Here is a 26,551-nt window from a genome sequence, read left to right on the forward strand (position 1 = left end):
ATTGCTGTAGGTTTTAATTATATGCACGAAGAAGCATAAAATCCATCAGCAGGATTTGTTCTTGCTAATGTCAGGTAGACAAAAGAGAGTCAATTAAACACAGAAGAGTTTGCAAAGGCTGATAGCAAATGTGGATCCTATCCATTATCGTTCAAAGGGAATACTGATGCATATAAAAACAATTTTATGGTTTGGTTTAATGGGATAGTTTGTATGGGTCTATGCAAACTGTGAATTCCTTGGCTTTAAAAAGATAGCTATTAAAGACTCTAAGAAGCATCTTCACTTTCAAATAGGAACATTGGAAGCTGTCTGATACCAAGTCAGACCAGCTCAGTATTGTCTGTGAAGTCTGGCGGTCTAGGGTTTTGGACAGGGGACATTTTGCTGAATGTGTTTACATTCAGGAATAAGGCAGGTTTCCTGATCACGAGGAGGCTTGTTTGACTGAACCCACTTACAAGCTGCCTTCAGCTTTGCATGCAGGAGTCAGGGAACAACAGGGCAGGGGTGGTACATATGCGCCTGACACACTTCATGCTAAGAGGGCTCCTATTGGTGTCCTCAGAAACTCACACTTCTTGAAAGTGGTCAAGTTGAATGTTCGTAATGTCGTGGTTCTTTTTCCATTAAAATAAAATAGCTTTGTGTTCTAAAGCAACAACTTATGCCTGCCAGTCAAAGGTTACGTAAAGCAAATATTAACTATTCACACAAATTTCAGAAGCATGCAATATCCACTGGTGGCGTCTCAACATCTCCCTGCACCTGCAACACATTCACTAAATTAATGGACTTAGAAGTGGAGCCACATCCAGTAGCTCTCCTTGCCCCTGATGTCAACAGGTACAGAGTGAATGTAAAAGTACATGCACCCAGTTTTACAGGTGTTGGCTTCCCCCATGGTCCTGATAATATGGCTGTGATCGTACATGGGTAGGCCCTCTCAAAGTTATTGCCAAATACATTGGTGAATGATGCCCATTGGGACTGGGGTGGGGGGCAAGGGTAGAGTGGCCAAGGTGTGGGCAGAGCCCAGAGCCAATGACAGGCAGAGCCAACTAATTCTGGTTTTGTCCCCACCCCCTTTCCTGGTGCGTATAGTCCTAGACTGACTATAAGAGAGCCAGTGTGAAGTTAGAGTGTTAGACTAGGACCTGAGAGATCAGGGTTCTGCTCAGCTGTGAAGCCCACTGGGCGTCCCGGGGCCAGTCACTGTGTCTCAGCCTAACCTACCTCTCAGGGTTGTTGTGAGGATAAAATGGAGAGGGTAGCAATGTACACACCACCTTGAGGTGGGATAGTAATATAACAGAAGTAGTAATAAAAGGAAGTGAGCAGGTGAGCAGTTGAGGACAACTGAGGTCAGTGGGGCAGATCCCTATTCACCCTAATGAGCCAACCTTCACTGACTAAATCTATGGATATAGGACACAAGGCCAAGTGACACGACCCACTGCCTCCCCTGTGTGCTCAGTGTGGGGTTATTTGTATACACGCCTTCAAGCTGAGAGAAGTTCTTTCAAGCCCATTTCTCCTCTCTTACGCTCCTATCCTAAGTACAGGTTTTATAAGAACCCTGAGGTTTATATATATATATCCTTGTAACCGTTGGAAAACATGTTGTCTAAACACACACCCAGCTCATTTGCTTCACTGGTTTTGTCAGCTGGAGCCATCTGCTTGCATGGATTTTCAGCTCCGGCTTTCTGCTCCCAGCACATTGGTGTCCGCATCATGTTGACCCTGCCACTGCTAGCCTGGGCAAGGTCTAGGGATGCCAGGTTCTGCCCATAACCCTTTATGTACAAGAGGGCCCCATTTCTCATTTCTGACCTGCTGGGTAGTACATTTGTGATCAACACCGTAGAGTATCAGAACAGTCATGGCATCTTTCTCTTTAGGCTGCGGGTTGGATTCATATTAAGCAATTTTAGCATGCATATTTATTTTAATAGACCTAGTTTTATTCTTGTTTTTATCAACTTGCTCTATTTTTTTTAAGTTAAATGAATATTTACATTGTTTTATATGAACCTCTTAGATGTTTTTGATGACTAGGCAGTATATAAATCTTGTTAAAATAAAATGAACCCTTGAACTTATGTTCAGTAGAGAAAATTAAGTCAAGATGTAACTTAGTCCTCTTTATAATCAATGAGATTTAAGTTCAGTTCGCTTATCCTGTAACTTGCAAGGGCCATATGTTCTTCTTACAATGGGGTCACATTAGCTACTATTATCAATAAAAAGATATACAAGACTCCTATATTCCTCTGATTGTCAATGACTTTGAGGGGAGATGCCCGTTGAATTGCTTTACTTCTGAATGAGAAGGATTGCACTTCGAGACTTCCGGTTTCTATCGCCACCGAGACGGCAGCACCCTCTGCGAGCTCCGCAACAGGGTGATTGCTGAGAGAGGATTTTTGGGGGTAACGAGGGCTGCGTGACCCCAAAAAAGACCAAGGGGGTGACTCTTGGTTGATCGTTTCCAGCGGCGTCGGACGGGGCTCTTGGCATTCTCCAGCCTGCGGCAAGAGAGCGAAGAGACCCAGACGCAAAAGGGAATTCAACACCTCTCAGCAAGAAGCCCCTAAGCCTGAATCGGCGTGAGAGCGGTAAAAACCCCTTTTAATGTTAAACCCGAGACGCGCTCCCAGCACTGAGAAATAGCAAGGTGGTGAAAGAAATACGGAGGAAATTGGAGAGTATAAAAGGGAAGGGAAGGATAAAACAAGCAGTGCTGAGCTGAGAAGAAAGACTTTTAAAACCGGGGGATAGCGATTGCTAAAGGAGTTCACTTCTCGGTATACAAAACAATCGGGCACGAAAACTAGAGGCTCAGTTTTTGTTCGAAGGCCGATAGGAGAAAGACTCTCTGGATTAGAGCTTAAAGTTGGAGAGCACAGACTGTCGTTATTTGCTGTTAACAAACTATTTGTGAAGGCGGTGGAGGATTACTCAGCGTATTGCCTATAAACTGTAAAAATAAAGGAAGGGTCCCGCAAAGCGACGGAGCTAAACGGTGTGGATCTTAGAATGGAGAGCTATTAAAGTCGCGAAGTTAATCCAAGAGTGTGGGGAAAGCTGAAAGAGTTACCTGAGACAAAATGGAGCAGCGTGGGACGGAGTTGGGCGGAGGCTATTAGAACAAACAGGAAATTAAAGGACTAACAAAGAACAGCGACGTCAGAGGCGGAGAGAGGAACGGTGGGGAAGAGAAAGACTGTGTAGAAAGGATAAACAACGGGAGAGCAGAACAGCGACACCAGCGACCATAGCCAGAACTGCAACAAGAGTGTGACAAGGGGATTAAAGCGGCAGGAGGAACTGTAAAGGGACTTAAAGTCTTAAAAAAAAAGAAGGAGCAACAACATCAGAGGTTAAGTCGGAGGCTTAAAATGGGAAGCAAAAAACTCAACCAAAGCACACTGTTTAACCTGCAACAAGGAAGAAGGAACTCCGGACAAGAAGGAGATATGGAAGTGAAAGAGCTCATCCTTAGCTTGAAGGGAGACATAATGGAGATGAGAAAAGAATTTGGTGAACTCAAATTAGATGTAAATGAAAAGATGAGGGGGTTGGAGGAAAAATTGGATAAAGTGAATGAAAAAATAGAAGGGAATTCAAAGTCTATAAGGGAATTGGATATGCAGGTGAAAAAGTTAGAGGAAGAAAAAATAGAGATGGGGAAGATAACCCAAGAGAATAAAGAGAAGGTGCAGCAGGTGGATGACTTGTCAAAAAAAACCTTGAAAGAAGTAAGGGATGGTAAAAAGGAGTGGGAAAAAGCTAGGAAAGAAAGAGAGGAACAAAGGATACGTCAGGAAGCTACATGGGATGCGTTGGCCTTGCTGCAGATGCAGGCCCAGGAAAAATCGCTCAGATTGAGGGGTGTCCCAGAAGAGTTAGGGGGGAATCTGCAAGAGGTAATCATAAAAGAAATAGCAGCATGGCTAGAAATAGAAGAAGAAGTGATGACAGGAAGTGTAGAGTCACTCTTCAGAGTGAACTCAAAGAAGGCCAAAGAAAACAACTGGCCAGGGGATTGTCTAATCACCTTCTATACAAAAAGACTGAGAAATAGAATGTTGCAGAAAAAAAAGGAAAAGAAATTAAGAATTGGAGGACAAAAAATTATAGTGATGAAGGAGGTGCCTCCCCGCCTCTTGAAAAAGAGGGAAAAATATCAGTTCCTTGCAAAAGCGCTCAGAGCCAACTCCATATTCTTTAAGTGGGAATACCCTCAGGGTTTGTCATTTAGCTACAAAGGAAGGTGGAGAAAATTTGTAACCCCCGAAGACGCTGATTTATTCTACAGGAGATACAGGTCGCAACTAGGTGGAGAAAAAACCCCAATAGAAGGAGAAATTGATCAGGAGATAGAGGAAGGGGAGGAAAGCGAAGAAACTGAATAAAAAGAAGAGTTCCAACCCCCTTTTCCAATTTCTAATTTTGGCTCCCCCTTAATTTTATTTTTAAGTTAAATCAATAAATAAACGAGTAAATAAATATACAAAATTTGTGAAGGTAACGCGTGTTGGAATTAATATTAATAACAATATGAACCTTAAACTAACAACGTGGAATGTTAATGGCTTAAATGACAAAAAGAAAAGGAATAGAATAAGACATGTATTAATCAAACAAAAACTAGACATCATATGTCTTCAAGAAACACACATTAAAAAAGAACATCAAAGATTGTTGATAGACCCAAAACTAGGAGTGGAGTTTATTGCAGCGGACGAAAGGAAAAAAAGAGGGGTGGTGATTTATGCGAAAGCGAACCTAGAACCACAATTACTATACGCAGATCAAGAAGGCAGAATAGTAATAATTCAGATTAAATATTTGGGAGAATCAATTGGTATAACGGGTATATATGCGCCAAACGAAAAAAAGACGGAATTTTATAAAAAAGTTGAGGAGAAAATACAAGAATATATTGAAGGGAAAATGCTATTAATGGGGGACTTTAACGGAGTCTGTAACCCGATGATAGATAAAACAGGGACTGGGAAAGGGAAAAAGAGGGGGAAGTTACCCCAGACGTTTTTTGAGATGGTGAAGACGCTGGATTTGATAGATGGTTGGAGGGTCAAAAATGAATTTGAGAAGGAATATACTTATTTCTCCAATGCAAAAAATGTGGCAAGTAGAATCGATACAATATGGTTGACATCTGAATTGCTAGGAAGGATACAAGAGGTTAAAATCTTACCTAAAACCTTATCAGACCATAATCCAATAATTTTACAGTTAAAACCAGAGTGGAAAACCGGAATGAGGAGGTGGAAATTGAATGAATCATTGTTGTATGATGAGAAAATAATAGAAGGAGCCAAAGAAACATTAAAAGAATTCTTTGAATTGAACAATAATAAAGAAGTGGAAAATAGAACTGTGTGGGACGCCAGCAAGGCAGTAATTAGGGGCTACTTCATAAAACAAAATGCCATAGTAAATAAAGAAAAAGAAAAAGAAAAAAAGAAAATAATAGAAGAGTTAGAGAAAAAGGAGAAAGATTTTAATAAAAACCCGAATAACGAAAGATTAAAGAAAGAAATTAATATGTTACGAGTAGATTATAAAACCAAAATAGAACAAGAAATGGATTGGAAGATAAGGCTATGGAGACAGAACACTTTTGAATTTGGTAATAAACCTAGCAAATATCTGGCCTGGCAATTAAAGAAGAGAAAAAGTGAGAAAATGGTAAATAGAATAAAAGAAGGGGGAAAAGCAATAGACAAGCCACAGGAGATTATGAAGAAATTTGTAAATTACTATGGAGAATTATATAAGCAAAAAAAGGAGAACAGGGAAGAAATAAAACAGTATTTAGAGGCACATAGATTGAACATAAATATAGAGGAAAAAACAAAAGAGATAGAAAGCCCAATCACAATACAGGAAATAAAAAATATAATGAAGAAAAGCAAACCAGGAAAATCGCCAGGCCCAGATGGGCTGCCGGTAGAGTATTATAAAAAATTGGAAAGTATTCTCCTTAATCCGTTAAAAGACCTGATGAACCAGACACTAGAAAAGGGATTAATACCAGAGTCGTGGAAGGAAGCATATATCACGTTATTACCAAAACCAGACACAGATACAGAAATAATCGCAAACTACCGACCGATATCCCTCCTAAATAGCGATTATAAAATCTTCGCAGGAATAATAGCGCAAAGAGTAAAGAACATCCTAAAAGAAGTAATACACCCGAACCAGTCAGGATTCTTACCAGGGAGGCAGATAGCGAGTAATATAAGAAATGTAATTGACATCTTGGAATACTTGGAATTCAAAATTGATAAAAAAGCAGCATTAATGTTATTAGACGCCGAGAAGGCATTTGATAATGTCTCCTGGGAGTTTTTAAGGAAACAGACAGAGATGATGGGATTCAAGGAAAAAATACAAAATGCTATAGGAGCTATCTACAACCAGCAAAAAGCCAGGTTAATATTGAATGGAAGGGTGTCGGACAGTTTCTTGATAACAAAGGGCACAAGGCAGGGGTGCCCATTATCCCCGTTGCTATTTATAATGGTACTAGAAGTTCTATTAAATAGTATCAGAAGTGAAGAGATGGTAAAGGGCATAACGGTCGGTAAAAGGGCATACAAGGTTCGTGCTTTCGCGGATGACATAATAGTAACATCGCAGGACCCCATCCAAAGTATCCCGAAAGTATTAGAAATTATCAACGAATATGGGAAGGTAGCGGGGCTAAAAGTGAATTATAAGAAAACCATGTTATTAACTAAAAACTTGGATAAGAAAGAAAAGGAAGAACTACAACAACTAACAAGTCTAGAAATAAGAAAGAAAGTTAAATATCTGGGGGTCTGGATTACGGCAAAAAGTCTGAACCTATATGAGGACAACTACAAAAAGGTGTGGAATGAGATAAAAAAGGACATGGAGAAATGGAGTAAGTTACAACTATCACTATGGGGCAGGATATCTGTAATTAAAATGAATGTACTCCCTAGGTTAATGTACTTATTTCAGGTAATACCAATATTGGGAGGAATGAAATGTTTTGCAGAATGGCGTAAAGACATGTCGAAATTTGTTTGGAATGGTAAGAGACCCCGTATTAAATATCAATTACTCACAGATAAAAAAGAAAGGGGGGGGCTTTGCGCTACCAAACCTTGAACTCTATCACGCAGCAGCAGGCTTGGTATGGGTGAAAAAGTGGATCACCTTGGAAAATCAAGAACTACTAGACTTGGAGGGAGCGGATAATCGCTTTGGATGGCACTCTTATCTATTACACGAGAAAGTTAAAGCGCACAGGGGTTTCCTAAATCATTTGGTAAGAAAATCTTTATATGCAATATGGACGAAATATAGAGGAATCTTAGAAACAAAAATACCTCTGTGGGCCTCTCCAATAAACATGATAACAGTTAAAAAAACAAACATGGATGAGAAATTGGCTACCTACAATGATATATTGGAAATTAACCAAGATGAAATTAAATTGAAACGATATGACGAAATTAAAGATCACCTTTCAGTCTGGCTCCAATACTTCGAAATAAACCAAAGATTTAATGAGGATAAAAAATTGGGTATTGCCAAAGAAAAATCTAAATTTGAAAAAATCATAATGAATAAAGAAGGCAAACAAATCTCACAAATATATGACCTGTTGCTTGAATGGGACCTCATGGAAGAACAAACTAAACCTTCAATGGTGAGATGGGCCCAAGATTTTGGGTATAATATCCTCGTGGAGCAATGGGAGAGGCTGTGGAGACAGGACCTGAAGTTTACCGCCTGTTACAATCTAAAAGAGAATATTTTAAAAATGATGTACAGGTGGTACCAAACACCGGATAGATTAGCCAAAATATATAAAAATCAATCAGATAAATGCTGGAGGTGCGGAACAGAAACAGGCACGCAAATACATATGTGGTGGAAATGCCCCATGATAAACAACTACTGGAATGTGATCTATGAGGAACTTAAGAAAATGACAAAAACAACAATTAAAAAGAAACCAGAGGTATTTTTATTGAATATAATGCCTGAAAATGTAAAAGGCGCGAACAGAACGCTGATGATGTATGGAATAGTCGCGGCAAGGATCCTGTTAGCGAGAACCTGGAAAAGTAACATCATACCCAGCAAACTTGAGTGGCAACTGTTAATGAAAGAGTATGCACAGCTAGCAAAATTTACAGGAAGAGTCAGAGGACAGACGAACCAAAAAATTAAAAAAGAATGGAGGTTATTTTACGAATATTTAGAATCTAATTAAATAATTAAGCCAACCAGCAGAGCGTACCTGAGCCCAAATAGAACATCTGAGGAACAAGATGTAAATGTAAATTAAGATTCGTGCCATGAAATAGAATGTAATATATGAGGTACAGAGAAGTAACGGGAAGTCAAATTTTAATTTTTCTTTTTCTTCTCCCTCTTTCTCCTTTTCTTCCCCTTTTTTCTTCTTGATTTCTTCCTTCTGTTCATCGTTGCTGGTTTCTTCTTTCCCTCGCCTTTCCTGAGTGTATCAGACGAGGCATATACTTTCACTGGTTTACTGGTTTACATTTCATTATTGTGACTATGTATTTTTTTCCTTTTGTTAGATTTGTACATGACAGAATTTTTCTTTGGTTCTTTTCTTTGTAATATTGCTGCAATACTGTTGCATAGTGTGATTTTTAAATGGAAAATAATAAAATACTTTTTACTCCAAAAAAAAAAAAATGAATTGCTTTACTTCTGCCAAATAGCCACTGTATTCTTCAAGATTGCTCTTTCCGCTGGGCTAATGAAAATGTTGAAAACCGGCTTCCTTGCAAGAGGATGCTTCAGGAGCAGAGCTGCCCAAATTTCCATTCTTTTATTTTCTTACCCCTTTCAGCATGCCACCAGGGCTATTTCTCTGAGATGCTTATTGTGGCATTCAATCAGAAAATATTCTTGAACAATCAAAAGAGAAGGCACTCTCTTGGTTGCAATGCAGCAGGTGATTTAGAAAAGCCATTTTGGCTGCTCAGGAGGGCAAAGAATGTCTGGCAGGAAAGTGGAGCTGGCAGGCCCTGGATAGGCAGGGAATCCTGAACAACACACAAAAAGGCCTTTGGCAGTGAGGAAATGAATGAGGTTAAAGTCAGCATGAAAGGTCTCAGAGCATATCCTGAGAAACGGAGCATAAAATCGGAGCAAAAATAATTCCTCAGCCGAAAAAGGATTGCCCATCCTCACATGACAGTCAACAAAAAGGCCGATAGGCTTTTATAGGTTCAGGACAGGGGTCATTCTGCCTAGGATATTTCCCCTGTATTAGTGAATTAGGTAAAGGGACCCCTGACCATTAGTTCCAGTCGTGACCGACTCTGGGGTTGCGGCGCTCTTCTCGCATTATTGGCCGAGGGAGCTGGCGTACAGCTTCCAGGTCATGTGGCCAGCATGACAAAGCCGCTTCTGGCAAACGAGAGCAGCACACAGAAATGCCGTTTACCTTCCCGGTGTAGCGGTACCTATTTATCTACTTGCACGTTGACGTGCTTTCGAACTGCTAGGTTGGCAGGAGCTGGGACTGAGCAACGGGAGCTCACCCCATCACGGGGATTCGAACCACCGACCTTCTGATCCGCAAGCCCTAGGCTCTGTGGTTTAACCCACAGCGCCACCTGCGTCCCACTGTATTAGTGAATTGTCAGTGCACAAATGTTCAGAGGAAGGATATGTGGCTATTCTGTTGGGAAGGTATACCTTAGAAGGCCAAGAGTCATCTCAAACACCATCTCTTGATAAGGAATATCAGGCAGCAGAGTTGGGGTTGGCAGTCATGGCAAGGAACCTTCCTTCTCCAAGGTGGGTTCATGGGACATCATTCAAAGCACTGGAAGGGCTGTTGCTCAGTGGGGTAGAGCAATTGTTCTGCATGCAGAGCATGGGAAATATTTCTGTCTGGAACCCTGGAGAGCCACTGCCAATCAACATAGACAACACTAGATGGACAAATAGTTTGAACTGGTATAAAGCAGTCTCCTGTGGAAGGAGGAGGTAGAGTACCAATGTACTAGAGTGCTCCAGTTGGAGAACAGCTTTTACCAAAGATGTCATGGGTTTTTAATACACTCGAACTCAGGATGAAAGGGAGAAATGCGCTAAGAGGATGGCACGCTTGGCAAACCCTCACCACGATCAATTCCCACCTGGAAACCTATGTCCCCACTGTGGAAGGACGTGTGGATCCAGAACTGGCCTCCACAATCACTTACAGAATCACTTTTCAAACCGTGTTTATGGAAGACAATCTTACTTGGCTATGAGTGATCACCAAAGAAGAAGAAGACTCTTGCCAACGGATCTGTAAATATGCAGTGCCAAGACCAGTAATGGAGTTCTTGGTATAAAGTAATGGCTAGTGAAAGACTTCATTACGGTAGCTGGGATGGCTGTGGATGTGGAAGAGAGTGCCTTCCCCACTCAGGAGCTAGAGATTGAGGACGCTATGGTCACATGCCCTCTTAACATCCCACTGATCAAAATTGGAATGCTTCTTGTTGTTGTTTTGGTCCTGAACTCTCACTCTCTCACAAAAGTGGTGGACCAAAATACAAGCGTTTTTTGGTCCCACACACTGGCACACGGCAGACCAAAAAAGCAACAGCAGGACATTCTGGGATCCAATCAGAAGCCAGGATTTGCTTCTGTGATTCTGGGGTCTCCTGCTCAGATTGGGACTATTGAGGGGTATCATGCAGTCACACATTGACTGACCAGCCACACTCCCACACTAGGGTCTCTGCCTTCATCGCAATCTCCTTCTGGGCCTTCCCCCATGATCATGCCACCTTCCTATTGACTTCACTGGGCACAGCTATCTATACTCCAGAATTGCACTGGTTCAAGGACTGAAGAACCCACAGATCATTGGGGTGGTCCACTGGGTTTTGTGAATTGGATTGCTAGCTAAGAATATTCCCTTTCATTTTGATCGCTGGCTGTACTCAGAGCTTATGGGGGCTGTTCTGCAATTTAGGAATGGAGTAAGCATTTGTTTTTGAAGTGTAAGTCCCTGGCAAAAAACAATTTTTCCCCTGCAGAATTGTGAAAATGAATGCTAGGGTTAGCATTTTATGGCTGAAATGCTTCAGTTAAGGTTTCTGCAGACTGTAGGGCACGGGTGTCAAACTCAAGGCCCGGGGGCCAAATCCGGCCCGCCAGCCCTCGTCATGTGGCCCGCCGAGTGCCCCAGCCAGCGGGACCTTGCTGCTGAAGCGCCGCGCCGACAAACAGCTGGGGCCGGGGGGGATAGAAAGGCGGGCGGAGCAGCGCTGTGTGGAGCGCCCCGAGCCACAGCAGGAGAAGGAGGAGGCAGCTTGCCGGGTCAGCGCCCAGCAGCGCCGCACGAAGAGTCCCGAGCCTCTGCGACGCAGCAGTGCTCTGTAGCACTTTGAATCCTCCTCCTCCTGCCACGGCTCGGCGCCTGGAAACGGCTGCTGCTGCTGCTGCTGCTGCTGAAGCACAGACAAAGCACCCAGCAGCGCCACATGGAGGAGGAGGAGGATTCAAAGTGCTACAGAGCACTGCTGCGTCCCAGAGGCTCGGCACTCTCCGTACGGTGCTGCCGGACACTGACCCGGCAAGCCGCCTCCTCCTCCTCTTGCCTCACCTCCTCCTCCTGCCGCGGCTCAGCCTCATGAACGTGAGCTCAGCAGCGGCTCAGCCTCATGAACGTGCAACTCTGAGGCTTTACGCACGTCTGCTAAAACGGACACCCGCTGCCTCACGCTGCACGGGAAATGCTTTTTGCCCCTGGGTCCCTTCGTGCTCTTTTCTGGCGCTGAATCAAGGCAGCGACCCCCCCCTTCCCTTTCTTTCTTCCTCTCTCTCATTCTTATTCTTTTTTTCCCTCTCCTTCCTTCCTTCTTTATCTCTGTCTTCTCTCCATCTTTCTTTTTCTTTCCTTCTTTATTCCCTTCCTTCTTTCCTACTCTTCTTTCTCTCCCCTCTTTCCTTCCTCTCTCCCTCCTGCTCCCTCTTTTCTTTCTTTCTTTCTTTCTTTCTTTCTTTCTTTCTTTCTTTCTTCCTTCCTTCCTTCCTTCCTTCCTTCCTTCCTTCCTTTCTTCCTTCCTTCCGTCCTTCCCATCTTTCTTCCTCTCCCTCATTCTTATTCTTTCTTTCCCTCTCTACTTCCTTCCTTCTTTCTCCCTTTCCGTCTTCTCTCCCTCTTTCTTTTTCTTTCCTTCTTTATTCCCTTCCTTCTTTCCTACTCTTCTTTCTCTCCCCTCTTTCCTTCCTTCCCCTCTCCCTCCCACTCCCTCTTTCTTTCCTTCCTTCCTTCCTTCCTTCCTTCCTGCCTGCCTGCCTGCCTGCCTGCCTGCCTGCCTGCCTTCCTGCCTTCCTGCCTTCCTGCCTTCCTGCCTTCCCATCTTTCTTCCTCTCCCTCATTCTTACTCTTTCTTTCCCTCTCTACTTCCTTCCTTCTTTCCCCCTTTCCGTCTTCTCTCCCTCTTTCTTTTTCTTTCCTTCTCTCCCCTCTTTCCTTCCTCTCTCCCTCCTGCTCCCTCTTTTCTTTCTTTCTTCCTTCCTTCCTTCCTTCCTTCCTTCCTTCCTTCCTTCTGTCCTTCCCATCTTTCTTCCTCTCCCTCATTCTTATTCTTTCTTTCCCTCTCTACTTCCTTCTTTCTCCCTTTCCATCTTTTCTCCCTCTTTCTTTTTCTTTCCTTCTTTATTCCCTTCCTTATTTCCTACTCTTCTTTCTCTCCCCTCTTTCCTTCCTTCCTCTCTCCCTCCCACTCCCTCTTTTCTTCCTTCCTTCCTTCCTCCCTCCCTCCCCTCCCCCTCCCTCTCCTCAGAAACATAGGATGCTGCTTTATACTTCTGGCCCTTAAACCCTGGAACCAGGAGAGCAGCTCCAGTGAGTCAACCTCAGCCAGTTCCTTTGGTGAAGGGTGGTGGCTCACTGGCAGAACATTTGTCCTGCATGCAGAAGGACCCCAGCATCTCCAGGTACCAGTAGCTCTGCAAATCTCCTGCATGAAACCCTAGCGAGCCTCCACCACCCAGTGCAGTTACCAAAAATCATTTTCCAATAAATTGTACAATAATTGTACATTTGAATATCTACTTGCCATTATTCTGACTATGTTTCTGCTTTCAGAGCTAGTCATTACTTACATTATTACAAAAAAACAGTAATAATTGAATGCAGTGACAATAATTTATGATAATAAAGAGTGGACACATAGTCCTACAGATACAACCGGCCCTTTGAGGGTGACCAAACTGCTGATGCGGCCCCCGATGAATTTGAGTTTGACACCCCTGCTGTAGGGTGTACAAGAAGCTAGCATCTTAATGCTCACCTGCTGTCTGCTCGAACCCCTGCCAAGATTACTAAAAGCCGGGGATGAAAGTACATAAGATTTTAATGCAGGCAAACTTCATATATCTAAATGTTTTAGATTCTTTTAATGCTCAGTACATGTGGATAAGAATCAAAATTGCAACTCCAGAGACTCTAATATAGAGTGCTTCAGTATGCAGTAGGTATTTTTTAATAGAACAAGGATATGGCACAGTTACCGCTTCCGCTTAATGTTTCTTTCACTGCCTCCATCTCTTTCGAAAGGCTCCTCACAGCTAATGCTTACATTATTTTGTGATGTGGCAAAGTCTTAACAAAGTCATTTAATTTTATTCCCATGTTGCTTTTGTGTGGTGAAGCACCATGCTCATTGCTCAAAGCCACAAAATACACAAAGTCTCAGGGCGTGTGCAGAGTTTTATTTGACCCAAGCTTCTTGGTAAACACACCCACGCTAGTGCACACCAGCTCACCACAAAAAAGAAATAACATGGTAAAATCAGGCACAGACAGGTAGATTGGCCTGTGCTATGTGTAACCCTCCCAGAAAAGAGCCTGGTGGGAAATGTGGCTTTTTCTTACTCAATTCCAGTATTCTTTGATCCAGAAACTCCATGGATGAGACCAATTATTTGATTGCTTATCACCTGGCCACATCAGAGGGTGCCATTTGGATTATAAAGAAGCATGAAATTATCCTTGCTGTATGCCATTAACAGAGTGGTGTCTGTCCAAGTTTGTAGGAGATGTCAACAGAAGGCAGCGGTCCTAAAACTTTATCTCAAGGGTCAATTCAGCCAATAATTATCCAAGTCCAAATTACACTGTGCCTGTGGTAACCTAATAGTTGCCTAGTCTTTGTTACCAATGCATGTAACAATTTGGCAAATGTTGTGGCCATGTGTTAAATTACAATTTGTTCATATAAGAAATGTTTTAAATCAGGGCTTTGTTTTGGGAACATAGACCATACAGCTGTATTGCTTGAGAATTCAACTTTCTTCTTTACATAGCAGCTCTGCGGAGGCCATCTTTACCCTAGACAAAAATAATTTGTTTCCATTTCTTTTTACCTTGTTGACATTTTCTGTGTTACAAAGTCAGGTGTGGGTACTTTAGTGTTCTAAGGCTATTATTTTGCAATGCAAAACTTGGAATTAGTTTAGACACATGTTTTGAACTCCCCATAGATTGACATACCATTTAGAGGAAGTTGTGATGGATTAAGTATTAGCTGGGTATATTTCTATAGTTCCTATCCATGGTGCTATTTACTTTACTTGCACACCGTTGAATATATGTATTTTACTTTATTAGAAACACAGTTAAATATATAGCTGGGGAAAGGGATGGTTATTAATGATAATAATAATAATTACACAGAAAGCAAATACAAATGTTACATGCTGGGACCTTAGTCTCAAAACAGTGAGCTGGATGAAGGCGTTGTGTTCTTACATGGAAATTCTTCAGCTGCAACTGTGGCCCAACCAGAATTAGACTTGGCAGCTAATCAGGAGCTGAGGTGCATCTTAGATGCCAAACCACCCACTTGTACAGGCAGTTTGACATTCTATAAAAGCTCTTGCTGTTACTCCAATTGAGTGGATCAGTGTGCATGCCTTCTCGCCCTTTGAAGACAGGGCCCCCATCTGGTTAGCTGTGCCTGCTCCCCTTCCCCCAACTTTCTCCCCAGTCCTCTTGCCAATTGCATCATAGCAACAACTTCATAAACAATGTTTTTGTTTAAGAAAATATGAGCTGCACACGCTAGCCACAATTTTAACACAGAATTAGATGCATGGATTTCAGTTTTTGATTTCAACAAGTTAAGGCACATGCTTGTTATTTAATCAATTCAGCAAAATGTGTATGCTGCTTGGTTATCATTAAACCCCAGAGTGCTTTACAAAGTAAAATAAACCCTTAAAATGATCAATAAAAGACAAAACAGGCATATATTTTTCCCTTTAAAACCCTCACACACATTTACTAACTAGTTATATAATCTGCAATAAGCTAAAGACAGATTTAAACACTTGTAACTCCTGCAGGTCCAGATTTGCTTGCTTAAACAAAAACGTTTTAACCAGAAAGAGTACAATGAAGAGGCCTATCTGATTTCAATAGGCAGGGAGTTCCACAGTGTAGGTGTTGCCACCCTAAAAGACTGATCTCTTACTACTGCAGAATGTGTTAGCATTATGTGGCACCTGCAGAAGTGCAAGTTCTTTTTTAGAGCTAGTTCTTTATAAAAATGAGCTTGTCAGGTTCTGGTGCAGGATGTACCCAATAGCTTTCCATATGTGCAGATCCCTTCCATGCACGCAGAGGACTGAGCTGGATTGAAGCTACTTTCACTTTTTTCTTTGGTAGTGTTTAAGAAAGCTACTGTCTCGGCACCAATACCAATTGTATTAAAATAATCATCAGCTCTTGTGTAGTGTGTGTTGCTCTAATCATTTATGCTGGCATAACTGCCTGCAAAGGCATCACAAAGTCACAGCAATTCCAACATAATGGCACATTTGACACATTGTGATACTGCAGCAGTTTTATCTTACTTTTATTCAGTGTAATGGTTTGGGAGTTTGATGCAATTCATGCAATGCTTGGTGCTGGTAGAGCAAGCCTTAGGATTTATACTTTATCAGCTTGCCAGTCTTACAGCCCTATTCTTAGCAATGAAGTGAATGGAAAGTGTAGTGATGCCTTTTTAAAGATTGTTCTTGGTTATTGAGGAATTAAAAAGGGGGGTTGGATAAAAGACCCCTGGATGGTCCAGTCAAAGGTGACAATGGGGTTGTGGCGCTCATCTCGCTTTCAGGCCAAGGGAGCTGGCGTTTGTCCACAGACAGCTTTCCGGGTCATGTGGCCAGCATGACTAAACTGCTTCTGGCACAACGCAACACCGTGACGTAAGCCAGAGCGCAATGATCAGCAATGATCATGGCAATAAGCAGCAGAAGTGTTTAAATTCAGCACGGGTTTAAGGAAAGGTAAAGCCGGCCAGAATCATCATCCGTGGTTAATGTGGTTATGTATTAAAGTTTTATATCCCTAAGTGCGGCTTATTCACAGTTTAGTCCCTAGCAGGAAGGCAGTAATAAAAACAGTGCTTATTTGAAAAGGCTATTAATTTAACAGAGTTGCTAAAACAGAGCCTGCTGTACATGTTTGGGGGGAAAGAACTCACACTGTTTCAGTTACAAAACAAAAGCATTGTACAGTTTTAATTAATGCACTTTATTAATGAAATCCTACGTGTTTCATAATTTGCACGTATACAGAAGCCAATTAGTTTTCTGCGAATATTTCTGCACCTTTAGAGTGAAACAAAGCAGCTACCGGTACTTTATGTTCATGCTGCCAGAACTGTTCTTCATCTACAACCTTGGTGGTATTTCTCTAAGACTTATTCAGAGTAGACTCACTGAAGGCAATGGACATGAAGCAGTTAATTTCAATGAGTCTACTCTGAGTAAGATTGAGTTGCATATCACCCATTTTTTTTATCATTTCAGCTGTGGCTTCTGAATAAGGAACTGTGAAAATGCAGACCAGCCATGGAACCGCAATATGTTGTGTTTCCTCCACATCACATCAGCTATCATTCAGGGGTAGTCAACATGATACTGTCCAGAAGTTGTTGGACTCAAACTCTAGTCAGCCTTGGCTTTGTTGTTTAGTTGTGTCTGACTCTTCGCGACCCCATGGACCAGAGCACGCCAGGCACTCCTGTCTTCTATTGCCTCCTGCAGTTTGGTCAGACTCATGTTGGTGGCTTCGAGCACACTGCCCAACCATCTCGTCCTCTGTCATCCCCTTCTCCTTGTGCCCTCAATCTTTCCGAACATCAGGGTCTTTTCCAGGGAGTCTTCTCTTCTCATGAGGTGGCCAAAGTATTGGAGCCTCAGCTTCAGGATCTGCCCTTCCAGTGAGCACTCAGGGCTGATTTCCTCAAGAATGGATAGGTTTAATCTTCTTGCAGTCCATGGGACTCTCAAGAGTCTCCTTCAGCACCATAATTCAAAAGCATCAATTCTTCGGCAACCAGCCTTCTTTATGGCCCAGCTCTCACTTCCATACATCACTCCTGGGAAAACCATAGCTAGACCTTAGCTGCCAAGTATCCCGTTTTTCACAGGAAACCCCTGGATTTTTATCCGTTTCCCGCTCTTCTCCCAAAAGGAGAAAGATCCCAGAAATCCCCCGGATTTCCTACCTGCCAGGGAGCCTCCATTTTGGGTGCCGCTCTTCCCATGTGTGGGCACCAGAAATCGGGCAGAGTGGCACCGGAAGTCGCTTCTACGCATGCTCGGCAGCCATCTTGGTGGTGGCTGCTCTGTCCTATTTCCAGTCCCCACACATGGGATAAGCGGCTCCAGAAGTTGCTTCTACGCATCTTCCGGTGCCGTGCCGCTGCTGATCCTGTATTTTTCAGCGGGAGACTTGGCAGGTATGAGCCAGACTCTGTGATGAGGTATATGTGACATGCCCTTCTCTTCTGCTCACTTGAATGGAAAGCACGAGGTGGGTGTGCAAAAGGACACACACACAGAACTATTCATTCGCTTGAAGTAAATAAGGAAAGCTATGTACATCAAGGCTTGTGTGTACATCAAGGAAGAAGAGGGATTTGGGGTTGAGGACAATAGTACTAATCCAAATGGCGAGCTAACATAAAAACCAGCATTTGGAGATTGCTCATGGGGTCTTAGCGTTTTTAAGAGGAGCTGTGGGGAAAAGGATGATCTGTTGTGGGTGAAATGTTGTTCCACACAGGGTAGAAAGCAAAAGCGTGCTATTTTAAAAGTCCTATTCCTAGTTCCCACTGATTTGATCAAATTTAGCAGCAGGCCAGAGTTTCATACCAATTTAGGCAGTCCTTCAAATGCTCAACCTACTTAGATAATGTATTGTGAGTTTTTATGTGGTTAGGTGAATCCTGGCTCAGACTGACCGAGTTGTTCTGACGAAAGGCTAGCAAAGGAGAATAGGCACGATGGAGAGATGGGGAACACTTAATTCCATATTTGAATTCAAAATAACTAGCCAAATTATTGATTGCAGGCTTCTCCCTCTCCTTAATGGAGTTGGAGAACCAAGATTACAGGAAACCAACAACCTGAAGCCCCCCCCCGTGCCACCCCCCCTTACATCGCTTTATATTCACCGTGGTTTTCAAGCTGGATGCGCAGCGTTTCTAAAAATGACAACACGTCTCCACAAAAGATGTGATTATTCCAAAAATAGAAGATTCTAAAGTTGCTGGGAACAATACATAGTTTTACTTTCTTTTTCAGAGAGAAAACTGCCTTTCACTAATGACTCAAATAGCTTATCATTGGGAATGATTTGTAATCACCAATATAAATGGGTAGAGGAGAGTTTCATGACATGCAGCCGTCACAAGTGAAGAGATGACAGCTGTTGCCTATTCAGAGAGGACCATTCTCACCCACTAACACGTCTTCAGTGTGACACAGTTTTGACATCGGCAATCCATTATATCCCACAAAGCTTTTGGCTCGAGGTTTCAGTAGAGAAACTGGAGGGGTCACGAGTGCTGGAAAACGCTCTGCAAATTACAAAGGAAGCGGAATGCAGCAAAGTTACATAACTACATAAACCTGGTTATGAAACTTGAACTGCAAATTACTATGGGCTGTTTCTTGTGAAAACAATACTGTCCGTTATTTCTCTTGATTACTCTGACAATTCATGTTCAGCCTCTCATACAAGAGACGAGGTGCTGGTCAAGAGACTCCGCATTTGACAATGGAAGCCCATAGTGGAAAGCAGATAATTGAGGGATTCCTCTTTTTACCTAATGCTCAGCAAAATTGGATACACTCACTATATTGTTGTATTTAAAAAACAAAACAAAAAACACAGTAAATTGGGCAAGCTGGCCCTTCCCTGTCAACATTCACTGGATTAAGCATTGCATGGCCATCTGGCTTTGAACTTGGTGGTCAGGAATAGGTACCTTAAGGGCTGCATTCATATAGCACCATGGTCAATTCCAAATAGCTGCTCATTACAGGAATTTCTGTTTATGATTCAATCTGATAGGCTTCGGACAGGGCCACGCCCCCTGTATTCCTTTGAAATACCCTTCCTCAGCTTGGGAGTCATTTTTGACTCACAGCTGTCCATGGAGGCGCAGCTGTCTACCAGCTCCATCTGGTACACAGGCTGAAACCCTACCTGCCCGCGGACTGTCTCGCCAGAGTGGTGCATGCTCTAGTTATCTCCCGCTTGGACTACTGCAATGCGCTCTACGTGGGGCTACCTTTGAAGGTGACCCGGAAACTACAACTAATCCAGAATGCGGCAGCTAGACTGGTGACTGGGAGCGGCCGCTGAGACCATATAACACTGGTCTTGAAAGACCTATATTGGCTCCCAGTAAGTTTCCGAGCACAATTCAAAGTGTTGGTGCTGACCTTTAAAGCCCTAAACGGCCTCGGCCCAGTATACCTGAAGGAGCGTCTCCACCCCCATCATTCTGCCTGGACACTGAGGTCCAGTACCGAGGGCCTTCTGGCGGTTCCCTCATTGTGAGAAGCAAAGCTACAGGGAACCAGGCAGAGGGCCTTCTTGGTAGTGGCACCCACTCTGTGGAATACCCTCCCATCAGATGTCAAAGAGCAGGGGTCAGCAAACTTTTTCAGCAGGGGGTCGGTCCACTGTCCCTCAGACCTTATTGGGGGCCAGACTATATTTTGAAAAAAATAATGAATGAATTCCTATGCCCCACAAATAACCCAGAGATGCATTTTAAATAAAAGGACACATTCTACTCATGTAAAAACATGCTGATTCCCAGACCGTCCGCAGGCTGGATTGAGAAGTCGATTGGGCCGCATTGGGGACCCCTGTCAAAGAGATAAATAACTACCTGACATTTAGAAGACATCTGAAGGCAGCCCTGTTCAGGGAAGTTTTTAATGTGTGACATTTTAATGTATTTTTTTTAAAAAAATTGGAAGCAGCCCAGAGTGGCTGGCTGGGGAAACCCAGCCAGATGGGCGGGGTACATAATAATAATAATAATAATAATAATAATAATAATAATAATAATAATAATTCCATATCTGGCTCTGTCCGAAGCCTAAGGAGCTTAGTGCCTAAGGCACGCCCCTTACCAGTGGCCACAGGGAGACTTCCTAGCTGATGTGCATAAGCAGGACTCCTCCTTGGGTGATAATTCCTTCCCGGACTTCCAGCAAAACGGGCTGGAGTCAGATATAGCTGGTTAGGTCCAATGCCTAAGCCAATACCACTCATCATCTGAAACCAATAAAGTTGTGGCCTTTTTATGCCCATTAACCTTAATTATTGTGTCACGTGTCTTTATTATACCACGGGGAAGGTCGGGACATTGCCACGCAAAACATGTGCAGAAAGCACAACCAAATTAAGCCGATCAAGGCGTAACTGAAGTGGGATTCTGTTTTTGACTTTGCATGAGACTTAAATCAGGATTTGGAAAAGGAAAAAATGCTTACCGTATTTTTCGCACCATAAGACGCACCTGACCAAAAGACACACCTAATTTTTAGAGGAGGAAAGGGGGAAAGCCCTGTTTTTGGGGGATCAGCTCAAAGTTGTGCAGCTTCTTACAGCTTCTTTTGCAAATGGGAAAAGCCCCATTTTGGGGGGATCAGCTCACCCTTGTGCAGCTTTTTTGCAAAGGGGGAAAGCTCCTTTTTTTAGCATCAGCTCAAAGTTGTGCAGCTTCTTTTGCAAATGGGGAAAGCCCCGCTTTTGGGTGGATCAGCTCAGTTGTGCAGCTTTTTTGCAAAGGGGGAAAGCTCCATTTTTTTTTTTTGCTCCATAAGATGCACACACAGTTCCTCTTACTTTTTAGGAGGAAAAAAGTGTGTCTTATGGAGCGAAAAATACAGTATGTTTGGGAGCCATAGATTTTTATTTTGCTAGGTAAATGTTACATAGCATCTTACACTATGAGTACTTTTTAAAGATCATGGTCATTATGGTTATAGTAATAATTTTCTAGCTGCTTTGTCTGCAGATCCAGGCAACATTAAATATAATTAAAGTGATGGATAAACACACTTCCTAGCTGCCATTATATCCCATTATGGTTCTGGAATTAGCTAGGAGCTAAAACTCAAATGGAGTCATAAATCAACTGAGCAGATGCCAGTGGCCTCTTCTTTAAATGTTAGTTTCCTCCTAACAGAAGTAACAAGTATGTGAGCTGCTGCAGATTCACTATGACTCTGTTGCATCACTCATAAACAAAAGCTACAGCCTTTTAAAGGCTGAATAGTATATCTATAATAATAATAATTATAATTATTATTATTATTATTCCATCTTTCCTCCAAGAAGCTTAGAGTACTGTATATACAGGTAGTTTCTAGATTATACACATTTAAGATTTTTTGGAAATTGGGTGGTCGGTAGTGGAATCACTTGTTTCCTCTTCAGTTCTTTTGAGCACCTGACCCACACTTTTATTTTTTGGGGGGGCACATTATTTTTTTTAAGGGTGATCACTTTTATTTATTTTTGTCTGATTTGACTGAGATGCTCCATGTGTGCTGTTGGCTATGCCTGAATCCCCACAGGGTGAAAACTCATTGGTGGAGAGAGGCTTAATGTCCCTAGGTGAGAGATGAGAAGAGGTTACCTGTATCACCTCAGATGAGAAAATTGGAGGAAATGAGTGGGGGTTGTTTTTTTTTTTAATGTAGATGATTATTGGTTGATTATTGATAAAATATTCCACTTTTTTATTGAAGTAAGAATTGTATAGATCAAATGTTGTGGTGGGTGTAAAGCGAGTGTGATAGTCTAAGACTGTCTAGAATGCTGCCAGTGGAGTTCTGAGAAGCTCAGGGTTGGTTGTTGGCAAAGGAGACCAGTGTATGGATTTTGTTTTTAATGAATATTTTAACCTTTAAAAGTTTAGAAAATCCTCCACTACTGTGGTTTAGCAAAAAGCAACTCACAACTCTTTGGTGTTTATTGTGCAACATTTTGAGCACTACAGCTTATGGCTGCATTTGTGGATCCTTGGGGTTCGTATATTTCGTTTTTCACATTTATATCTCACTCTAGGAAAGTCAGGGTTGAATCGGAGGTTTGAATCCAGGTCTCCACAGTCCAAGCCCATCACTCTACACCTCACTGCTTGATATGATTATAAATGGCATGCCTCTATGAAATACGATGGTGGGAAACGAGTGAAAAATGTCAAAACTTCTTTGTCTTTTTTTTGCAGTGAATTTTGATCACTTCCAGATACTTCGAGCAATTGGGAAAGGAAGCTTTGGCAAGGTAAGAGAATAGTTTGTAATTTGAGTGTGGGGAGGGGGGAGCTATTAAGTGCATTGTAGTAAAGATAAAGGGAAGTTTTCAATTAACTGTTTGCACTTGTGGAAGGATTACCCCTAGACTAGAGCAAGGTGATGCTTCTTCCCCTTCCTCTCCCATCCATGCCCCTCACTGTCTGCAAATCTGTTCTGCAGGATGGGAGGAACCTCCAGGAAAAATTGGGGGGCATGGAGGAGGAGGGGAAAGAATGATGTAGCTCCATGGCTTGGTTTGTCCATCATAGCAAGGCAAGCCTTGGCTTCGCTGCCCAACTGAACTGAAAGGTCCAGGAAGGAGCAAAGTGTCTGTGATTTCCACCCCAGGAACAAACATATTTGCACATTCATGCTAAGTCAAGGTTTGGCTTAGTGTTGTGTGTAAACACAGCTGGTGTGGCTTACATAAAAACCACAATATATATTGCACCGTACAGCAATAAAATCACAAGGTAAAATGTCACAACACACACAGTGCAATCCGATACATGTCCATTCCAAAGTCCCATTGAGTTCTAGAAGTGCATATAGCAGCTGAAAAGAGCAGCTGTTGAAAGAATCCTTGTTAAACTTAAGGGCTGTTTTCACGGGCTTGGCTGTATTATCATCTGCCTGCTACTTCCGAACCTTTGAATCAAGATTTGGGTCATATTTCAAATCTCTTTTTAAAAAGCTTTATTCAGAAAAGCGACTTGGCCCACATCTGATTGTTTTAATTTTAATTTTGACAAGCTCATCTCTCTTCTTAGGCCCTGATGAATGTCTTTGAAACCAAAAGACATTATTCTTCTACTAATCCAAAAATAATCAGGGAGCTCAAGGTAAAAGTGCTAAGTGTCTTGGAATCAGCTGACTTGCAATGTGCAATTTATTCAGTGACTCATAGAATGGGTTATGGCTCATGTGTATGAGTTGTTATTTCCATTACGATCTGTGTAACCTTTTAATTCATTGCCCAATAAAAGGAGCTAATGAAATGCAGTCTGTGGGTTCAGGCAGGTGTCAGAATGTGCAAAACTCTTACTTTTCCTGAATATTCCTATAATAGTATGCTACTGAAATAATAATAAAAAAAAAACAGTGCCTTATCCATTGAGCAGGTATTAAAAAAGGCATACATTGAAGGTGTGCATTGATTTAACAGGAATACACACAGAGAGAAATAATGACCTGACAGAGGTTGAAAGTACATGTCCTTTTCAAAATCTAGAAAGAAAAACCATCCTGGCATAAATGTTTTAACAGCTAGACTTTCCACTGTAAGCAGAGTTGTTCAAACCCAGAAAATGCAATGTAACAGATTATTACCTGTGACTGGAGGTGTGAAATATTCTGGACTGAAGTGTGTGCTTTGAAGGTATCTTTCAGGTTTTTAAAGCAGTCATCTACTTAAACCCTGTGCATCATTCTGCTTTGCATATGTATATCACCACAATCCTGGAGGATATCTATTTAGTACGACAAAGTCAGATGAGAGCCATCATTTGGAGACTCACTTTTTTAAAAAATAACAACCACAAGATACACCTGTGCTGGAAATTTATTACTGGGTGGCAAATATTCTGGAAATCTTAATATCAAGTTTATCCACACAGATTCCCCCCCCCCACATTCTTGTCTTGCTCCTTTGATAAGATGTCTCAGTCCTATCCTCAAAGTGCCCTGTTTCAGAGCCTTCTGTTAGACTGTTCTGGCAATGAAACCACCATATTCGGTGGGTGGGAGAAGGAGGTCTGGGCCAACAGAATGGAAGGCTGGTTGAGTCAGCAGAATTGAGTAGAGGGATGCTGTCACTCAATGCAACTTTCTGTCCCAGCCTGGCATTGAGGTTTTGGTGATTGCAGCCTTACCTGGGAGTAAGCCTCATAGAATTCACTAGGACTGACTTCTGAGTGCACATTACTGTTAGTCTGAATCTTATACCTCGTGGACACAGTGTACTGATGTAGGGACAATGCTATCTCAAGCTGTCTTCATTATGTGTAGTTCAGTTCAAAAGTACATGGCTGGCACCAGGACACGCCATCCTGGGCCCAGAGAAATTCAGAAGGAGTACTCAGTGTGGTGGGTTTGAACTGAGAAAGGGAAGGAATACTCAACTCTGCTTTCCACTCTACTGAAGTGGCATGTGTCACTTAGCACAGGGACATGTTTTGCAAGAGTGGAGGGGGGCTTACCCCCTTCTTTCAGAATTGTCATCGTCAAACTGTTATTGATTGGGGGGTCACCAACATGGTTCCTTCCATATATTGTTGGACCAAAACCCCCATCACTCCCAGCCTGCATAGTCAATGATTAGATATGGTCAGAGTTGTAATGCAAAGCCATGTTGGCTAACCATGTAATAAATGTGCATACACCAGTCTGTGAAACCCCTTTTCATACATACGGTAGCTGCAGAGGAAGGGAAAATTCTTCCCTACAGTAAAAAATAAACAAAAAAAAACTAAGCTGTTGTGGTTTGGAAGTGGGGGGCTTGGAGAGGAGGTTATATTGGAAAGACATTGCTGGCCTGGTTATGGTAGGGTGAGAAAAGCCTGCATTCTGGCCCTGTCGATGTAGTCCTGGTATCAGAGATGTAACTAGGGTCCCTTGGGCCCTGGCAAAGAGCAGTATCAGCAAAAAAAAAAAAAAACCCTCCCAAAAAAACTTTCCCATAATAACCACATTAGAAATCAGTGCATTTTACTTGACCCAAGTACTTGAAGCGTCCTGAGTGAGGGCAAAGTGAGGAGGAAGGGTGAAACTATTTGCATTCCTTTGTGCCACAGTGCAAGACAGACAAGAAGCTACTTCCAAGTTCAATCTCCCCGCAACAGCAGTGGCATGTCACACACATATGCCATACACTCCATCGTCTGATAGGTGACTTTTGCACTCGGGGGGGGGGGTCAGTGTTGCCAACAACCAGGTGTGCCTCTGCTTGGTATTCACATACATGGAAGGGCAAAGTGGTACCCACGTTGCCTCTGTTAGGTCTTGCGTCTGTAACCTAATTATGTTTTAGCTGAATGGGCTTTTTCCAAATATGTATATCACAACCTGATGTAGAAACATTGTGATCTACACACAAGATAGGAAAAAAATGAGAAACTGAAACTGATACAGGCATTCCTTCCTTGTATTTAAGCAATCATGCACTGGAGAGGAACTCTCATTTTCTTTTCATTAACATTTTTTTAGCACTAACATTTGCTGTTCAAGTAAAAGAACTGCCTGTGTTTTTAATTGATGCTGGGAGTATATATGCAGCAGTGCCAATCACACTTACTGGGAGCAAGGACAGAGTCACACATCCATGTTTGTCATTTGATAGCTGCAGCATAAACTGATGACATGCAAGTGTGAAGTGGCTGCTACCCAGCAAACACCACAGAGAACTTTTTTTTTTTACTATCTCTTCACTCTGCGGTTGACACCTGCAGCTGTCTGAGTCACCTACAGTGCAGTCCTATGTCTACTCAGAAGCAACCCTTCACTGAGGTCAATCGGGTTTACAACCAGTTAAGTGTTGATAGGACTGCACCTCTTAAGTGGCAGCCGATGAACTGAATCAACTGATGGGTGAATCAGCCTCAAATTCTACCAATTTCCTTGTCTGCATCCTCTCCGAGGAAGATGGCTTCTGCATGACCTTCCTAAGAAAAGGCTCACGTCTAATGTAGTTTGCTGTTCAGAAGTAGTTTAACCTTATGATTGCATGGCTTTAATAATTCACAGAGCTTGCAGATGAGAATGACGAAGCTATAATCTACTTATATAAAGGTCACCGAGGCCTACACTGTAGAAATACTGCAAGTACAATCAGTTTCGAAAATGTCTCAGTATCAGTTCCAATTAG

General features: G+C 42.4%; 1 protein-coding gene across 1 annotated transcript in view; it reads left to right on the forward strand.

Moving 5' to 3' along the window:
* Positions 1-26,551, forward strand: part of STK32C (serine/threonine kinase 32C) — a 164,578-nt gene that overhangs the window by 77,892 nt on the left and 60,135 nt on the right. Inside the window, exon 2 of the mRNA XM_035138380.3 lies at positions 22,623-22,678. Within this exon, the coding sequence (XP_034994271.1) occupies positions 22,623-22,678 (56 nt within the window). The remainder of the gene's footprint in view (positions 1-22,622; positions 22,679-26,551) is intronic.

The sequence above is a fragment of the Zootoca vivipara genome, chromosome 5 (genome assembly GCF_965207765.1).
Source record: "Zootoca vivipara chromosome 5, rZooViv2.hap1.1, whole genome shotgun sequence".
Taxonomy (NCBI): Eukaryota; Metazoa; Chordata; class Lepidosauria; order Squamata; family Lacertidae; genus Zootoca; species Zootoca vivipara.